At 53.7% G+C, this 17470-nt stretch overlaps 2 protein-coding genes across 3 annotated transcripts in view; one reads left to right on the forward strand and one right to left on the reverse strand.

The window, feature by feature from the left end:
• STAB1 (stabilin 1) overlaps positions 1-9935 on the forward strand; it is a 26615-nt gene extending 16680 nt beyond the window's left edge. Inside the window, exons 34-69 of the mRNA XM_006876027.1 lie at positions 3-134; positions 371-499; positions 636-692; positions 1036-1119; positions 1658-1853; positions 1952-2047; positions 2136-2181; positions 2278-2354; positions 2547-2672; positions 2872-2945; positions 3069-3143; positions 3361-3483; positions 3755-3802; positions 4200-4277; positions 4377-4523; positions 4988-5128; positions 5211-5270; positions 5676-5852; positions 5935-6021; positions 6130-6279; positions 6375-6428; positions 6515-6713; positions 7021-7170; positions 7269-7373; positions 7462-7569; positions 7663-7856; positions 7958-8102; positions 8185-8318; positions 8398-8563; positions 8639-8748; positions 8837-8956; positions 9042-9191; positions 9268-9372; positions 9460-9606; positions 9686-9799; positions 9879-9935. Of these exons, the coding sequence (XP_006876089.1) occupies positions 3-134; positions 371-499; positions 636-692; positions 1036-1119; positions 1658-1853; positions 1952-2047; positions 2136-2181; positions 2278-2354; positions 2547-2672; positions 2872-2945; positions 3069-3143; positions 3361-3483; positions 3755-3802; positions 4200-4277; positions 4377-4523; positions 4988-5128; positions 5211-5270; positions 5676-5852; positions 5935-6021; positions 6130-6279; positions 6375-6428; positions 6515-6713; positions 7021-7170; positions 7269-7373; positions 7462-7569; positions 7663-7856; positions 7958-8102; positions 8185-8318; positions 8398-8563; positions 8639-8748; positions 8837-8956; positions 9042-9191; positions 9268-9372; positions 9460-9606; positions 9686-9799; positions 9879-9935 (4161 nt within the window). The remainder of the gene's footprint in view (positions 1-2; positions 135-370; positions 500-635; positions 693-1035; positions 1120-1657; positions 1854-1951; positions 2048-2135; positions 2182-2277; positions 2355-2546; positions 2673-2871; positions 2946-3068; positions 3144-3360; positions 3484-3754; positions 3803-4199; positions 4278-4376; positions 4524-4987; positions 5129-5210; positions 5271-5675; positions 5853-5934; positions 6022-6129; positions 6280-6374; positions 6429-6514; positions 6714-7020; positions 7171-7268; positions 7374-7461; positions 7570-7662; positions 7857-7957; positions 8103-8184; positions 8319-8397; positions 8564-8638; positions 8749-8836; positions 8957-9041; positions 9192-9267; positions 9373-9459; positions 9607-9685; positions 9800-9878) is intronic.
• Positions 9936-9942: 7 nt separating this feature from the next.
• Positions 9943-17470, reverse strand: part of NT5DC2 (5'-nucleotidase domain containing 2) — a 26546-nt gene continuing 19018 nt past the window's right edge. The window contains exons 11-14 of one of the 2 annotated variants that reach the window (XM_006876028.1): positions 10771-10857; positions 10545-10685; positions 10396-10460; positions 9943-10309 (exon numbers count right to left, since the gene is read on the reverse strand). In XM_006876028.1, coding sequence (XP_006876090.1) covers positions 10048-10309; positions 10396-10460; positions 10545-10685; positions 10771-10857 — 555 coding nt within the window. In that variant the 3' untranslated portion in view covers positions 9943-10047. The remainder of the gene's footprint in view (positions 10310-10395; positions 10461-10544; positions 10686-10770; positions 10858-17470) is intronic. The other variant, XM_006876029.1, reaches the window with a different exon arrangement.

Here is a 17470-nt window from a genome sequence, read left to right on the forward strand (position 1 = left end):
AGGACTTGGACACAGTTCGACATCATGTGATCCTGGGGGAGGCCCTCACTGTGGAAGACCTGAGGAAAGGGGGGCACCGAAACTCACTTCTGGGCTCTGCCCACTGGCTGGTCTTCTACAACCACAGTGGCCAGGTTTGAGGGGACAAGGAGAGCCCCCACCCAAGGGACCTAGTTTTTGGTGACCCCAATTCCTTTGGGATTCCCCCACTCAGAAACCTACAATCTGTACTTCGGGGAACCTGCTGATCCTGGGAGTCCCCAAGCCCTGAAGATATCCCCAGCCCTAGAGTGCCTCTTTGACCTCAGAGCCTCTGGATGAGTGTGGGGGTGGGGTGGGGCACCCAGCCTCCTGTTTCACCCTCCTCCAGCCTGAAGTGAACCATGTGCCTCTGGAAGGCCCCATTCTGGAAGCCCCAGGTGCCTCACTGTTTGGCCTGTCTGGCGTTCTGACAGTGGGCTCCAGCCGCTGCTTACACAGTCATGCTGAGGCCCTTCGGGTGAGGGCTGGAGCTGGAGAAGGGCTGGGCGGGGGAGTTAAGAACTGGGAGCTGCTGGCTGGAGGGGACGGGGTGCTTGGTCAAGAGTAGAAGAGTAGTCAGGATCCACCTGACGCTCTGCCCTCCCCATCACCAGGAGAAATGCACCAACTGCACCCGGAAATTCCGCTGCACCAGGGGCTACCAGCTACAGGTGAGGCTGGGCTCCCACAATTCCACCTGTTTCTCTGGCTCCCCAGGATTCCAAGCCCACAGGCACACTTGCTCATCAGGGATGTGTGAGCTTTGGGACATTCATGGGGAAGTTCTGGAGGTCTGCTCAGAGGATCTGGGGCTGTTCAGAAAAGGTCTTGGTCAGCCATTGACCCAAGGCTGTGACCTTACTGCCCACTCCTTAACCAGTCTGTCTTGGAACAGCCTCAGCCCTCTGCCATCCTTCTAGTTGGTCCCTGCCACTCTGATATCTGTAGTCTGACAGCCTCCCCATGTCCTGCCCATTCCACTGGCTAACCCCTCCTGTCTGTTCCCATTCACAGGACACCCCCAAGAAGAGCTGTGTCTATCGCTCTGGCTTATCCTTCCACCGGGGCTGTTCTTACACATGTGCCAAGAAGATTGAGGTTTGCCCTAAAGCCCCACAACCCTCCCAAATCTTTGGTCACACACAGACAGGTGGGAATGGGGGACCAGGGAGGAGGCCCATTTCCAGGACAGAAGCAGGGCTGGGGTTAGAGTGAGGCCAGTGAGGGCCAAAGGCAGAGGCATGGGGACAGTGGTTTGAAGCCAGAGGGGCTCATGCTTGTCCCTGTGTCTGTCCCTAGGGCTGAGGGGAAGGGAAAAAGGGGCTCAGCCCAATGCTGGCACCATCAACCAAGCCCGAGAGGCTGCAACTGGGTCCCAGGTTTAGCTTTGTCTCTCACTGTAGATCTGACCTATCTCTACCTGAGCCTTTTCTCACCCTTGCCATGGGGAGGGTAGTAGAAGGCTTTCTCTATTGGCTTTTCACGCGCTGAACATATACATGAGCCTGGGTTTGGCCTTCCAACTCATTTAATTTTATGACTCTATGTCCTGAGGTGACCATACCCTCCTCCCTGTTTCTTCCAACACCTGATGTCCAGTCCTGGCCAGTACTGGAGCCTCCCCGCTCTCCTGCAGGTGCCTGACTGTTGCCCTGGTTACTTTGGCACACTATGTGAGCCATGCCCAGGGGGTCTGGGCGGTGTGTGCTCTGGCCACGGGCAGTGCCAGGACAGGTTCCTGGGCAGTGGGGAGTGCCGTTGTCAGGAGGGCTTCCATGGAACAGCCTGTGAGATGTGTGAGCTGGGCCGCTATGGGGCCAACTGTGCTGGAGGTGAGGCCTGGGGAGGAGCCTGGCAGGTGGGAGGCAGGGTGGAGAGACCAGCAGGAGGGCAGCACTGAGGTAACTCTGTCCTTTTCTCTCCCTCCCAGTATGTGACTGTGCCCATGGCCTGTGCCAGGAGGGACTTCATGGAGATGGAAGCTGTGTCTGTAATGTGGGCTGGCAGGGCCTCCGCTGTGACCAGAGTGAGTGGGCCCCAAGGGGAAGGCTCAGCGACTCCTGGGGAGGCAGTTCCTGGGTCCTAATGACCAGAGCTATCCTTGTACCCCCCAGAAATCACCAGCCCCCAGTGCCCAGAGAAATGTGACCCTAATGCCAAGTGAGTGAGTCCAGGTGGACGAGTCGTGGTGTGTGTGTGACGGGATCAGGGCAGGGGCTGGGCAGGCATAGGCTAAGCTGCTGCCTTTCTTCCCAGCTGCATTCAAGACTCGGCTGGAGCCTCCGTCTGTGTCTGCTCTGCAGGATACTCCGGCAACGGCACCCAATGTTCAGGTCCAGCCCCATGGATGCCCTAGGCCCGTTCCTGAAACCTCCGCTGGCTGTCCCCACAGACTGTCTCTACTGCCTCTAGATCCCAGTGTCCCAGCTTTGGTCCTGCCCTGCTCGGGCCTTTTCCTTTCCCCCTGCTCTCACTCCAGTGCCAAACTTGCTCCTCATGGCTCTCCGGGTCCATCTACCCCCCAGAGATGGACCCCTGTGCCGATGGCCATGGTGGCTGTTCCCCACATGCCAACTGCACCAAGGTGGCACCTGGACAGCGGATATGCACCTGCCAGGAAGGCTACACGGGTGATGGGGAACTGTGCCAGGGTGAGGCTGGGACTCCCAATCTGGTGTGTAAGGGGCTAAAGTAGCTTCAGTGATCTGAATCTGACTAGGAAGGACTCAGGGTACCTGTGAGGACTGAGGGCAGTGGGAGAGTAGGGGGTGAACCCTTGGATGTTCAGATGGGTACATGAATGGAGAGACCTCTTAGGATCATCCCTCATCCCAGTGTCTCTTCCCCCAGAGGTTAACAACTGTCTCATCTACCATGGGGGTTGCCATATTCATGCTGAGTGCATCCCCACAGGCTCCCAGCAGGTCAGTGGGGCAGAGTTGGACACTGGACATCTTCCATAGGGTGGGGCCCTTTCTCAGGCCAGGACTGGGCACCAGCCAGTTCTGGGCTCCCAGAAGTCCCACTGATCATGATTTGTGGGACAGGTCTCTTGCAGCTGCCGAGAGGGTTACAGCGGGGATGGTGTGCAGAACTGTGAACCTCTGGACCCCTGTTCCCAGGTCAGGCTCCCAGCCACACCTCATTTCACCAGGGAAGGGGACCTCTTCCACTGCAAGGTTCTAAGGATTTCTAAAGAGTGGGCCATCCTCCCCCAAGCTCCTAACTGCTGTGTAGGAAATAAGGTCTGAGGGTTGGACAGGCACCGCTCTTCCCTGGAACACATGGGGAAGAGCCTGGAGGAGCCACTGATGCGTCCCTCTCCTGTCCTGGCTACAGCGCAATGGAGGCTGCAGTCCCTATGCGGTATGCAAAAGCATAGGAGCCGGTCAGAGGACTTGCACCTGCGATGCTGCTCACACTGTGGGGGACGGATTCACCTGCCGTGCCAGAGTTGGCCTGGTAATGACGCTCAAGTCTGACCTCTGAACTGGTCTTGGCTATGCCCCTTGGGTCTGATTCATGATCTTGGCCAAGATTCCTGGCTAAGCCTGACCCCTGACTCCACGTGGGACTGACCCCAGCTATGACCCCAGCTCAGACCCCCTCTCCCCTGGCTTTCCTTTCTTCATCTCTGCCTTGGCCAGCAGACCTTGGGCTGAAGGTGCTCGAACAGGCACCAGGCCCTGAATGGGGCCTATCCAAAATCTGAGCTGATCCTCGCCCCCCCCAGGAGCTCCTCCGGGACAGGCATGCCTCATTCTTCAGCCTCTACCTCCTGGTGAGTGCCCAGACCATGTTAACTCCCCCTGTCCCGCCCAGACCCGTGTGATGACCTGTGGGCCTGCCCCACTCTGGGTTGGTCTCTCAGCCCAAGTGCTTCTTGAAAGATCTATGGAAGCCCAAGCTGGTCCCAGGTTGCTCCTCTTGCACTCCAGCAATCCCCACCCCACCCCTCCAGGAGTGAAGAGCTCTGGTGGTGCAGTTAAAGCATGGGCTGCTAATGGAGAGGTCCCAGGCTCAAACCCACCAGTGGCTTCATGGGAGAAAGATGGGGCAGTCTCTTCTGCAAAACTTCACAGGCTTGGAAAGTTCTATGCGTATGGGGCAGTTCTACTCTGGGGCTGATATGAACTGGAATTGATGCAGATCACTTGGTTTGCTTTGGGTTCATCCAGGAATACAAGGAGCTCAAGGGTGACGGACCTTTTACAATCTTTGTGCCACATTCAGATCTAATGACCAACCAGACACTGGTAACACCCCATGGAGGGAGGCTGGGAGGGATGGGCACTCCAGAGGTGGACACTGTGGGGCAATCCTAAGCTGCACCCCCTTCTTGGCTCCCATTCCAGATTGAGCTGGCCCGGATTCGTGCACACCGCCAGCTAGCATTCCGCTACCACGTAGTGGGCTGCCGGAAGCTGGAGAGCCAGGAGCTGTTAGATGCTGAGTACATCACGGCGCTCTCGGGGCACACGCTGCGCTTCAGCGAGAGAGAGGTGAGCCTCATCTCCCTCCATTGCTCCTGCCCCCCCTTTACTGGGACCCATTCCTTGAATACAGGACTCAGCCCCCTAAAGCCCTGCCCCTGTGCACACATGTGCCTGGGTCTCCCCATCACCCTGTCACCCTGAAAGTCCCTTCCCTTCCCCCAAGCTAGGGACCTTCATTAAGAGGGACATGAGTCCTACCTCCATCCACTCCCAGGATCTAGGCCCCCACTCCTTGCTTTGTTCCCACTGCTCCTGAACTGTGAAGCTTCTCCCAGAGGGAGCCCCGTCCCTGTCCTTCACCTGACCACATGTCTGTAGCTCTGACGGCTCATCTCTGGGAACCCCAGACTGTGCGCTTCTTAGACACAATACGGTGGTGCCTCAGACCCCACTCACAGTTCCTGAACACCCCACTAATCAGTTTATTCAGCCCTGTGCCTCATCCCCACATGCCTATGCCTCGCCTCTAGGGTAGCATATACATCAATGACTTCGCGCGCATTGTGAGCAGCGACCACGAGGCTGTGAACGGTATCCTGCACTTCATTGACCGTGTCCTGCTGCCGCCAGATGCGTTACACTGGGAGCCTAATGTTGTCCCAACCCCAAAGGTACGGCTTGGGCACAAGCTGGAGGCCAGGACCTCCCTCTGCTCTCCAATGGACCGTGTTGCTCATGTGTACTTTTCCTCAGAGAAATGTCACCGCTGCTGCCAAGAGCTTCGGTTATACTATCGTCAGCAGCCTCATAACGGTACTGTCCCTGTGTGTGTGACTATCAGTGGTGCATCCGAGCTTGTGTAATGTGTCTATGTACTCTTTGTGCATACAACATTCAGTGTGCAGACCTACTTCCCACATGAGGACATGTGTGTGCAACTGGTGTGCACAGGCCACATTGGCATCTGTCTCCCAGTGTGAGCACTTTATTATGCCTTTCTGTATACACACCTACCTGAAGACAGTGTATAGTCAAGGTGTGTGCAGGTTTGTGTGTATGAGCCCACATCTACCTGTGTCTGTCAGGGATGAGCCCAGCTGAGTGTGATTGGTGAGAATTCCTGGTAGGCCCTTCCTGGTCTGTACTGTCCCATCCCCTGCCCCTGTCCACCAATCTGTGGCTAGTTGTGACTACTATACCCCTGCCCCATCCTACTAGATGGCTGGACTCCTGCCTTTGCTTCAAGATGTGTCCCATAGGCCTTTCACAATGCTATGGCCCACAGACTCTGCCCTGCAAGCCTTGCCCCCTGAGCGCCAGGCCTGGCTGTACCATGAAACTCATCGTGACAAGCTGGCAGCCATTCTGCGGGGCCACATGATCCACAGTGTCGAGGTGAGTGCACTTGCAGATCTTGTTCCTCACTGCCTGCATTCCAACCTGTCCACTCATTCCAACTGTGGCTCCATCTGTTCAGGCTTTGGCATCCGACCTGCCCAACCTGGGCTCACTCCGCACCATGCATGGGACCCCCATCTCCTTCTCCTGCAGCCGCACCCGACCTGTGAGTCTGGGGAGAGCGCTTAGATGAGGAAAATGGGAGGCAGAGGCCCTGGCAGTGGGGGTTAACAATGTATATGATTCCCATACACCCCAAACCTTCCCCCTGTAGGGGGAGCTCATGGTGGGTGAGGATGACGCCCGCATTGTGCAGAGACACCTGCCCTTTGAGGGTGGCTTGGCCTATGGCATTGACCAGCTGCTTGAGCCACCAGGCATTGGGGCCCGCTGTGACCGTTTTGAGACCCAGCTAGTGCAGAAGGTGAGGTAGACCCTAAGCCCCAGGTGCCCGATAGGAAATCCAGCCTACCTGCCCTGTCCATGTGACTGTGCTGTGTGGTCCTCTCTTCCGTCCAGGCCTGTGGCATCTGTGGGCTGGAGCCACCCTGTCCTCAGGGCTGGAAGGACCAGGTGAGGGGATCGGGGGCTGGAGAGGCTAGGAAGGACCTTGAACCCCCAAGTTCTAGGTGTCTGTAACCTGACTCTTCTTGACCTAGGGCAGCCCCGAGGCTTGCTGGCACTTATACACAAAATTACGACCAGCTTTTACACTGCGCCCATGGGTACAAGGCAGCTGGGGGCGGCCCAGCCTCTGGGGCCGTACCCATAGCTTGGGAAGGGGCTGCCGCCGAAACTGTGTCACCAGTACGTGGAAGCCCAGCTGCTGCTCTGGTCACTATGGCAGTGAGTGCCGAGGTGAGTACCACAAGGTCCTGGACGCTGCTGAGAAGACTCCTCTGCCCCAAGGTAGTCCAGGGCACAGCCCTGAGGAGGTGCTCTAAGAGGCAGGTGGCTGTGTGTTGACGACTGTGCAGGGACTGGTGGGAGGAGGGGCACAGGGGAGCATCCCAGGTGAGAGAGTCTGAAGATTGAGCAGTGGGGGGCATGGGTGTTTCTGGAAGAGCCTTGATCACCAATGGGTGGAGCATGGATGGGAGTGTTGGGGAGAGTTCTGAGGAGACAGATCCCAGCCCCACCCTGACTCCCCAACCCCATCCCCCAGCATGCCCCGGAGGCCCCAGCAATCCCTGTAGTAACCATGGTGTGTGCTCGGATGGCATGAGTGGCAGTGGGCAGTGCACTTGCCACTCAGGCTTCGCTGGGACAGCCTGTGAACTCTGTGCGTCAGGTGCCTTTGGGCCCCATTGCCAAGGTAGGACTATAAAGTAGTCCCTCTCTGCCCTGCCCTGCTCTACCTTACTCTCTGGTCCCCATCATCATACCAACCTGTCTCCCCGCTCCTCTCCTCAGCCTGCCGCTGTACCTCCCACGGACATTGTGATGAGGGCCTTGGGGGCTCTGGTACCTGCTTCTGTGATGAGGGCTGGACAGGGCCACACTGTGAGGTGCAGCTGGGTGAGTGGCCCCTGGCTTGTGCATGCCCCAACTGAAGGGAGAGGGGGAGGTCTGGAGGGTAGCTACTAACGGGGCTGTCTGGGGCTAGAGGTGCAGCCCGTGTGCACGCCACCCTGCGCTTCCCAGGCCATGTGCCGTGTGAACAACAGCTGTGAGTGCAGCCTGGGTTATGAAGGGGACGGCCGAGTATGCACAGGTATACAGGCAGGTGGGGATGTGGAGGAGGTGGGAGTACCCTCATTTTCCTACTATCACCTAATCAAACTATTACCTGTCTGCCTGCCCCCAGTGGTGGACCTGTGCCAGGATGGGCATGGTGGCTGCAGTAAGCATGCCAACTGCAGTCAGATGGGCACAGTGGTCACCTGCACCTGCCTACCAGACTATGAGGGTGATGGCAGGATCTGCTGGGCCCGCAATCCCTGTGAAGATGGTCACCGTGGAGGCTGCAGCGAGCATGCTGACTGTCACAACACTGGCCCGGTGAGCAGGAAGGATGGGGTGGAGCGTCTGACTGCTTAGGAACTTGGGTAGTTTGGGCCCCTACTCCCTGGAGGGCACCCATTTGCTCATCCCTCCCACAGAACACACGGCGCTGCGAGTGCCACATGGGTTATGTGGGTGACGGGCTACAATGTCTGGAGGAGCCTGAATTGCCTGTGGATCGCTGTTTGGACCAACCCCGACCCTGTCACGTGGATGCCGTGTGCACTGACCTACACTTCCAGGGTGTGTCCCCCTTACCCGCTCCCTGTGCCCCCACTTTGTCCCTCTGTGCCCAACAACTGACCACACCCCCTTTTTAATGCAGAAAAACAAGCTGGGGTCTTCCACCTCCAAGCCGCCAGTGGCCCTTACGGCCTGACCTTCTCAGAGGCCGAGGCAGCATGTGCGGCCCAGGGAGCTGTCCTGGCATCTCTTCTTCAGCTCTCTGCTGCCCAACAGGTATGTGGGGTGCTCAAACCTGGGAGGGGGGCCCTTGGAGTTGGGTCCTGTACCTCAGTCTACCCTCCTGTCCTTACAGCTGGGCTTCCACCTGTGTCTTGTGGGCTGGCTGGCCAACGGCTCAGCTGCCCACCCTGTCGTGTTCCCTGCGGCAGACTGTGGTGGTGGCCAAGTGGGCATCGTCAGCCTGGGTGCCCGTCAGAACTTTTCAGAGCGCTGGGACGCCTATTGTTACCGCATACAAGGTACGCCCAACCTACCATGTGCCCTGTCCCCGGCTCTACACCCCCCGCCAGGTCACTGACTTAACTTTCCCACAGATGTAAAATGCCAATGTCGTGACGGCTTTGTGGGTGACGGGGCCAGCATGTGCAATGGGAAGCTGCTTGATGTATTGGCTGCCACTGCCAACTTCTCGACTTTCTATGGGGTATGTAGGGGGCTCAACCTGGGGCTATGGGGTAGCTGGATCCCTGGGGAGGGAGTCTGCCCTCATCCCTGCCTTGCTGCCCTCCCAGATGCTGTTAGGCTACGCCAACGCCACCCAGCAAGGTCTCGACTTCCTGGACTTCCTGAATGATGAACTCACCTACAAGACACTCTTTGTTCCTGTCAACGAAGGCTTTGTGGACAACATGGTAGGTAGCAGGGGCATGAGAAGAGCAGAGCCAGATTCTGCTCCCTTTGACTGGCCCAGACCAACAGGCCTTGCTTTGCCTATAGACACTGAGCGGTCCAGACCTGGAGCTGCACGCATCCAATGCTACCTTCCTGAGTGCCAACATAAGCCAGGGTGTCTTGCTCCCTGCCCACTCTGGCCTCAACCTCGTCATCAGTGAGGTGGGCCCTGGCAACAGTTCTTGGACCCCTGTGGTGAGTCTGCTGCTCCTTTCTCTACTGGCCCTGGCCCTCCCTCACCCCATAGGGTCTGATCCTGGTCTTCCCACAGGTCCCAGGGGCTGTTGTGGTTGGCAGTGTTATCCAATGGGACATCATTGCCTTCAATGGCATCATCCATGCTCTAGCCAGCCCCCTCCTAGCACCCCCACAGCCTGTAAGTCTAGAGGGGTGTGGGGCTCTGGCTTGTGAGGGGCGAAGGGCAACTCTGGCCAAGTCCTTAAAATTCTCCTGGTGTTTGTAGAGGGCAGTGCTGGCCCGTGAGGCCCTACCTGTGGCAGCAGGTGTGGGGGCTGTGGTGGCTGCTGGAGCACTATTGGGTCTGGTGGCAGGAGTCCTCTACCTTCGTGCCCGAGGCAAGACCCTGGGTTTTGGCTTCTCTACCTTCCAGGTACAGCTGAGTTGGGGGAGGGATGGATGGTCCTCTGAGCTTCCTCATAGGCCCCTCACCTCACCTCATTCTGCTCCAGGCAGATGATGCGGATGATGACTTCTCCCCGTGGCAAGAGGGGACCAGCCCAGCCCTGGTCTCTGTACCCAACCCTGTGTTTGGCAGCCAAGATGACTTCTGTGAGCCTTTTGATGTGAGTACATGTGGGGAGACATGGAAGGAGGGTCCAGGGCCTGGTCTGTGCCCAGCCACAAATGGCCCTCTCTTTCCAGGACTCATTCCTGGAGGAGGACTTCCCAGACACCCAGAGAATCCTGGCAGTCAAGTGACATGGCTGGAAGGAGACGGACGGCCTTTATTGCTCGTCTGGACAAATGCCTAAAGTGGGTGGGACAGGAGGGCAAGGGGCCTACTATCCCGGACAATACAATAAAGGTACCCTTAGCGAATGTGTGCCATGTCTCCGAGGAAGGGTGTCTTCATGCAGCCGGTGCACAGCTGGTCCATCCAGAGGGGGGCCTCGTGCTGCAGCGGGGTACGGCGTGGGTAGAAGGTGAAGTCCACACGGTAGTTGAGCAGACAGCTGAGGGAGGCCATGTAGAGGTCGGAGAAGCGCACAAGGCGCCGTGAGAAGTAGGTAGGGTTGTGGAAGGTGCGGAAGATGCTCCCAAATTGAGGATTGAAGAGTGCTTTGGTGATGCACCTGGGGAGGGAGACATGGGGTGCTGTAGGGACTGGGTGCAGCAGGGGGCTGGGTTGGGAGTCCTGTCTTGGCTCCACACTGCTCACCTCAGCTCCTGCCTCTCCTTCACCCAAGCAGCCAGCACCTGCCTGGACTCTGCATCCTGGTAGGTCTGAGGAGACAGCGTGCGAGCTTGGTCAGTATGTGTGCACATGGAGGAGGTAGCATCCCCCAAGGCATGGCGGGCCCCACACACCTGCATGCGCTCCAGCAGCCCCGTCAGCGCCTGCTGCCAGGTCAGAGAGTGCATGTACTGCTCTGTGTTGATGATGCGGATCTCCCGCTCCAGCTCAGGGATGATGGCGCCTGTGCGCCAGCCATGCCGCAGCATGAGGTCCTGCCAGTGGGGAAAGGGAGGGTGGACTCAGCATCAGCAGGAAAGGCTCTCAATCCCCCTGAGGCCCAATCCTGCTCCCCCTCACCGCCAGGTCACTGTAGAGGTGGTCTCCGAAGTACAGCACACGGGGGCCCCGCCATTCCGTCAGACGCAGAAAGTCAAACAGGTTTCCCTGGGGAGAGGCGCGGGGGCAACATTGAGCTAAGTGTGCAGAGAAGACTCCCATGGGGCTGCTGGAACCAGGCCTCCACAAATCCCCAAAGGCAGTGAGGCCCCTTCAGCCGGATGTCGGGCTGCCCTTTCCCATGGCCCTACTGTCCCCTCAAGGAGGGAGGGGCCTGCCTGCCTGCCCTGGAATGTCCCTGTAGGGCTGGCATATTACCCTGTGTCCCCTCCCCACATGGCCTCATACCACCTAGCCTAGATGCTGAGTCTATCCCTGTAGGAAACACTGCAGCAGAGGCCCTAAAGGGAAAGAGGGGGCCTTTATAACCCCCCAGTCCTTCCTGGTTTCCTGGCCCCAGCTAATAAACAGCAGAGCTCACTGTGAAGCCATTGCCGCTCCTGTCCTAGAGCTATAGCAAAGATACAGACGCCTGGAGCAAACACAATCAGGACAGCAGAGACTGAGGATGGTCCAGGGGCAGGAGCCCACCTCAGTCTGTACCCTAAAGCCTCTGAAGAGCAATCATGGAGGGAATCGGGGTTATCAAAGAATTTAATGGTTGAAATCAGCTCTAGTGGAGAGGGTGTAGAGTCTGTGGAAGAGGAAGATGGTGAAAGAACCCTGAAAGAATCTTGAGGAACAGTTACTAGGGCAGGCAGGATGGAGCCTGAGGTTCCTGCTACAAGACCTGAAAAGATAAGGCAGGGAAAACCAAGGCCTAAGAGTGAGAAGATCCTGTGAAACAAACTCACACACTATCTCTAGTTTTCTCACGCTTTCTCGCTCTCGCACTCTTCCTCACTCACAAGCTCTCACTGTCTCTCTCATTCTCCCGGTCTCACTCAATGGCTTTCGCACTTGCTCTCTCATTCACTCTCTGTCACTTTCTCTCACTCACTTGTGCTCAATGTTGCATACATGTTTTTAATCAATCTTACTCTCTCACAATGTCTTGCTCTGTCTTGGTCTCTGTCACACTCTAACTTACTCACACTCCCACTGTCTCTCTATTGCTCTCAAGATCTCACTCATACTCTTGCTCATCTCTTCACCTGCCACTCTTCTTCATTCTCTCTCTTGCTCTCACACTCATTTGCATTCTCATTCACATTCTAACTTACTCTGACACTCACATTCTGTCCTTCACACTCTTGCTCGCCCTCTCATTCTGTCTCGCTCTCTTTCAGTTACTCTCAGTGGCTCACTCTTTCTCACCTACTCTCCCTCACTTTCTCTCACTCTCACACATATTCTCTCATGCTCTGCTTGCTGCTCCCTGGCTTCTCTCACACAATCACTTCACTCTCTCTCACATTCTGACTCTCTTACTCATTCACTCTTACTTTGCTTTCTCACTCTCACACTCACTCACTCACACTGTCTCACCTTGTGCTTTCTCTCACCCTCTCTCTATCTTGTACTCACTCGGTTTCACTGTCTCAACTCTAACTCTCTCAATTTCTCTGTCTCACTCTCTCTCTCTGACTCATTCACTCTTTCACTTGCCTCTTACTCTCTCAATCTGTCACTCACTTTCACATACTCTTACTCAACTCTCCCCCACTCACTTGTTCACTCTCTCACACACACACTCTCACTTGCTCTCCTTCTCTCACTCTTACCCACTCTCAATATTTCACTCTTCTAACTCAATCTCTCACCCACTCTCTAACTCCCACTGTCTTACTCTCTCGCTCATATCTTGCTTGCTCTCACTCACTCTTACGCTCTCACACTCTGTCTCATTCTCACTCACCCACTTGCACTCTCTTTCTTGCTTTCAGTCGCTCTCACGTTCACTCACTCTCCGCTCATTCACTTGCTCTTACTCTCACTTACACTCACTCCCCACCTTCATCTGTCTCTCCATATCTTATATCTCACTCAATCACTCAACACTGTCTTACTCTTTCTTGCTTTCTGTCAATCTCACTTTCTGACTCTCACACTGGCAGTCACTTTCTCGCTCACTCCCTTACTCTGTCTTACACACTCTCTTTCTCCCATTCACTCTCAGTCAAGAGCAAGACCGCTCTCTCGCTGACTCATTAGTCACATCCTATCCCACTCCCTCACTCGTGTGTTTTCTCTCTCATGCTCTTTCACATTCTTACTCACGCTCTTCACTCACACTCACCCTCTCACTAAAAATTCTCTCTCATGCTCTCTCTTGCTGTCTCTCATGCACTCACTCTCTCACATGTCCGCTTACACGCTCTCAATCTGCCGCTCACTCACTCTCACACCACTATGTCTCTCACTCACTTGCTCCTTCTTCTTCTTGCTCACTCATATTCTCCCTCAATCGCTCTCATTCATTCACTCACTCTCTCCCACTTACACTCATTCACTCACTCTCTAACTCACTCACTCGTTCTCTCTCCTGCTCTCTAGCGCTCTCTCACTCACACTCTCGCATGTATTAATCTCTCTCTTGCTGCCTTTCACTCTTAAGACTTTCACTTTTACTCTCACATTCACTCACTCTGTCTCCCTTGTGCCCTCGCTCACACACTCACTCATACTCTCTCATACTCTCTTTAGCTCTGTCAGTGGCTCTCTCGCTCTCTATCCGTTCTCTCTCTATCCGTCTCTCCCACTCTTTCTCTCACTTGCTGTTAGTCACTTTCTCTCTCTCACACTGAATCTTTCTCAGTCTCTCTCACTCTCACTCATACTTGCTCACTCACACTTTCACTCTCTCTCACTATCTCACTTACTGTCTTGCTCTTTCTCTCTCAAACTTACTTTTACTCACTCTCACACAATCTCACTCCATTTCTCGCTTCCTCATTCTCCCACTCACGCACCCTCATTCACTCCTTCAATGTGTCACTCACTCACTCCCACTCTTACCACTATCTTTTACTCTCTCTCTCACCAGTATCTCTCATTCACCCACTCTCTCAATTTCTCTCTCTCTCACTATCCCGCTCTTTACTGCTTTCTCTCACTCTCATACTCATTTTACTCTCTCACATACTTTTCTCATTCTCTCTTATTCTTCTCACTCACTGCCAGTCGCTCTTTCTCTCACTCATCTCTCCCTGGCTCTCACTTGTTCTCAGTCTCTCGCCACTCTCTCTTTCCCTCTCTCTCTCACTCACTCCTCACCCTATCCCTCACTCTGTCTTGCTGTCACTTGCTCTCATTTGCTATCTCTAACTCTCAATCTGTCTCTCTCACTACTCACACACGCACTCACTCGCTATCACTCTCTCACGTATTCTCTCTCACTCACACTCTCCATCTTGCTCTCTCACACTCTCTAACTTGCTCTTTCTTTTGTGGGCCTTCACATTTTCTCACTCCCTCTCTTGCTCTCATACTTTCTCTCTCACTTGCTCACTCATTCTCTCACTCACATTCCCTCATACTCACCCACACGTTCTAGCTCTCTGCGTTCTAGCTCTCTGCCTCACTCTCCTCTCTGTCATTATCTCAATTGCTCTCATTCTCACTCACTCTCCTTCATTCTCTCACTCATTCATCCTTACTCACACTCTCTCTCTCTCTTTCTGTCACTCACTCTTACACTCTCTCTCTCTCACATTTAGTCACTCTCACATTCTCTCATTCTCCTACTCACTCGTGCCCTCTCACTGTCAGTTGCTCTTGCACTCATTCTCTCATACACTCTTTCAACCTCTCTCTCATTCACTCAATAACTCACTTTCTTGCTCTTGTTCTCACACACTCCCCCTCACTCACTCACACTCCCTCTCACCACTATCTCTTTCTTGCTCTCTCTCCCGCCCTCACCTCTCATGCTCTCTCTTGCTGTCTCGCTCGCTCTCTTAATCTCTCTCACACTCCCTCTCTAGCTCTCTCTTGTGTCTTTTCACTGTTTTTTAATCATTCTCTCTCGCTCTGTCACTCTCTTTCTCACACACTCTTGCTCTATTTCTCGCTCTCTCATTCTCCCACTCACGCTATCCCTCTCACACCCTCACTCTCTCATACTGTCTCACACTCTCAGTCACATTCTTTTATTCAAACTCAAACTGTCACTCACACTCTCTCTCTGTCTTGCTGTCTCACTTTCTCGCTCTGTCTCAGGCTCAGTCTCACTCTTACTTACATTCTCAGTCTGTAACTCACACACTCTCTCCCATGCTCTCATTCTCTTACTCACACTCTCTCACTAACACCCTCACACTCACGCTGTCTCGCTCCCTGACTTGCTCTCACTTACTCTCTCACTCACTGTCTTTCACACTCACTTTCTAACTTGCTCTCTCCCATGCTTTCTCTTGTGGGCTCTCTCACTCACTAACTTACTTTCTCATACTCTCTCACTCGCTGTCAGTCACTCTCACTCACACTCTCTTATACTCTTTAACACTCTCGCTTTCCCACTTGCTCACTCTCACACTTACACTCTATTTCTCACTTCTCACTTGCTCTCATTGTCATTCTCACTCTCACATGCCCTCACTCACCCTCTTGCTCACAAATTTTCACACACACACAGTCTCAGTCTCACTATCTCACACACTCCCTCTCTCACTTGCTCCTTCGCTCTCCCACTCACTCTCTTAGTCACACTCGCGCTCTCAAGCTCATTCTCAATTCACTTTCACTCTATCTTACTTTCATTCTCTCTCCCACTCACTCTTTTCTTCTCTCTCTCTCTCATTCTCTCTCACTCACTCTCTCTAACTCTCACTATCATACACTCTCACTCCCTCACACTCACTCTCTCACACACACTGTCTCCTATTCTCTCTCACTCTCACTCTGACTCTCTCTCTCTCTCTCTCATTCTCCAGGTCTCACTCAATGGCTTTCGCACTTGCTCTCTCCTTCACTCATTCGTGCTCACTGTTGCTGTCTTTCTCATACACGCTTTGAATCAATCTTACTCTCTCATTCACACTGTCTTGCTCTCTGTCACACTCTAACTTACTCTCTCTCATTCACACTCCCACTGTCTCTTGGTCTCTCAAGATCTCACCCACACTCTTGCTTGTCTCTTAATCGTTCACTCTTCTTCATTCACTCTCTCTCTCTATCTCTCTTTCACTCACACTCTTCTTGCTATTTCTTGCTCTCACACTCACACTCTAACTTACTCTGACACATTCTGTCTCTCACTCTTTTGCTCACTTATTCACTCTCTAAATTTCTCACACTCTTGCTCACCCTCATTCTGTCTCGCTCTTTCAGCCACTCTCAGTTGCTCACTCTTTCTCACATACTCTCCCTCACTTTCTCTCACTCTCTAACCTACTCTCTCATTCACACGCATATTCTCTCATGCTCTGCTTGCTGATCTCTCTACCTACCTTGCTTTTACTCTCTCTCACACACAATCATAACACTTTATCGCTCTAATACTTTCGTTCACTCACTCTCACATTCTCTGATGCTCTCACTCACTCACTCTTACTTTGCTTTCTCACTAAGTCTCACACTCTCTCACTCACCCTGTCTCACTTTGTGCTTTTTCTCTCTTGTACTCACTCGCTTTCACTGTCTCAACTCTTTACTCTCTCATTCTGTCACTTACACTCTCTCAATTGTTCTCACTCACATAGTCTAACTCCACTTACTCATTCACTCTCTCACATACACTCTCTCACTCTTGTGGCCAGTCACTCTCCCTCACGCACTCTCACTTGCTCTCCTCTCACTATTACTCTCGCTCTCTCCCACTGTCTTGCTCTTTGTCTCTCACACTGACCCACTCTCAATATCTAACTCACTCTCTCACCTACTCTCCCCTCACTCTCTTGCTGTCTCACACTCACTTGCTCTTTCTCTCTCACTCGCTCACTCTCACCCACTCTCCCTATCTTACTCACTCACACAGTCTTTCTTTCCCTCTCTCTCATCCACTCACACTGTCTCTTTCTTGCTTTCTCTCACATTCATTCTCGCTCATTCCCTTGCTCTTATTCATATTCTCTCAATCTGTCTCTCTCTCTCAATATCACTCATTTTCTCACTCACTCCCTTGCTCTCACACTCCTCTCAATATCTCACATTCAATCACTAACACTGCCTCACTGTTTCTTGCTTTTGCTCTCTCTCACATTTACTCTCTCACTTTCTCACTCAGTCTAGCTCTCTCACACTCAGTCTTACTCTCTCTCTGTCTCACTCTCCAAACTCAATCTCTCTCTCCCCTACTTTCTCTCCCTCACACTGTCTCTTTCTTGCTTTCTCTCGCTCTCACGTTCACTCACTCTTACTCTCACTCACACATTCTCTCAAGCTGTTTCTCACTCAGTCTCACTTTCTCACTTATAACTCACTCACCATCTCAATCTGTCTCTCCATATAGCTCACTCAATCTCTGTCTCACTCTTGTTCTTGCTTTCTCTCATTCTCATACTCACTCTCACTCACTCATTCACTCATAGTCTCTCAATCACACTCACTTTCTCACTCTCTTGCTCTCACTCTCTCTTGCTCTGTCTCGCTCTCTCATTCTCAAGCTGTGTCTCACTCACTCACTCTCTCTTCTCAGTCTCACCTACTCTCTTGTTCTCTGTCCCTCTCATTCTCCCACTCTTACTTTTGCTGTCTCACCCTCTCATTCTCCCATTCATGCTCGCTGACTCATTAGTCACTCTCTATCCGACTCCCTCACTCTTGCTTTCTATCACTCTCA

Source organism: Chrysochloris asiatica, unplaced genomic scaffold, assembly GCF_000296735.1.
Source record: "Chrysochloris asiatica unplaced genomic scaffold, ChrAsi1.0 scaffold00350, whole genome shotgun sequence".
Lineage (NCBI taxonomy): Eukaryota > Metazoa > Chordata > Mammalia > Afrosoricida > Chrysochloridae > Chrysochloris > Chrysochloris asiatica.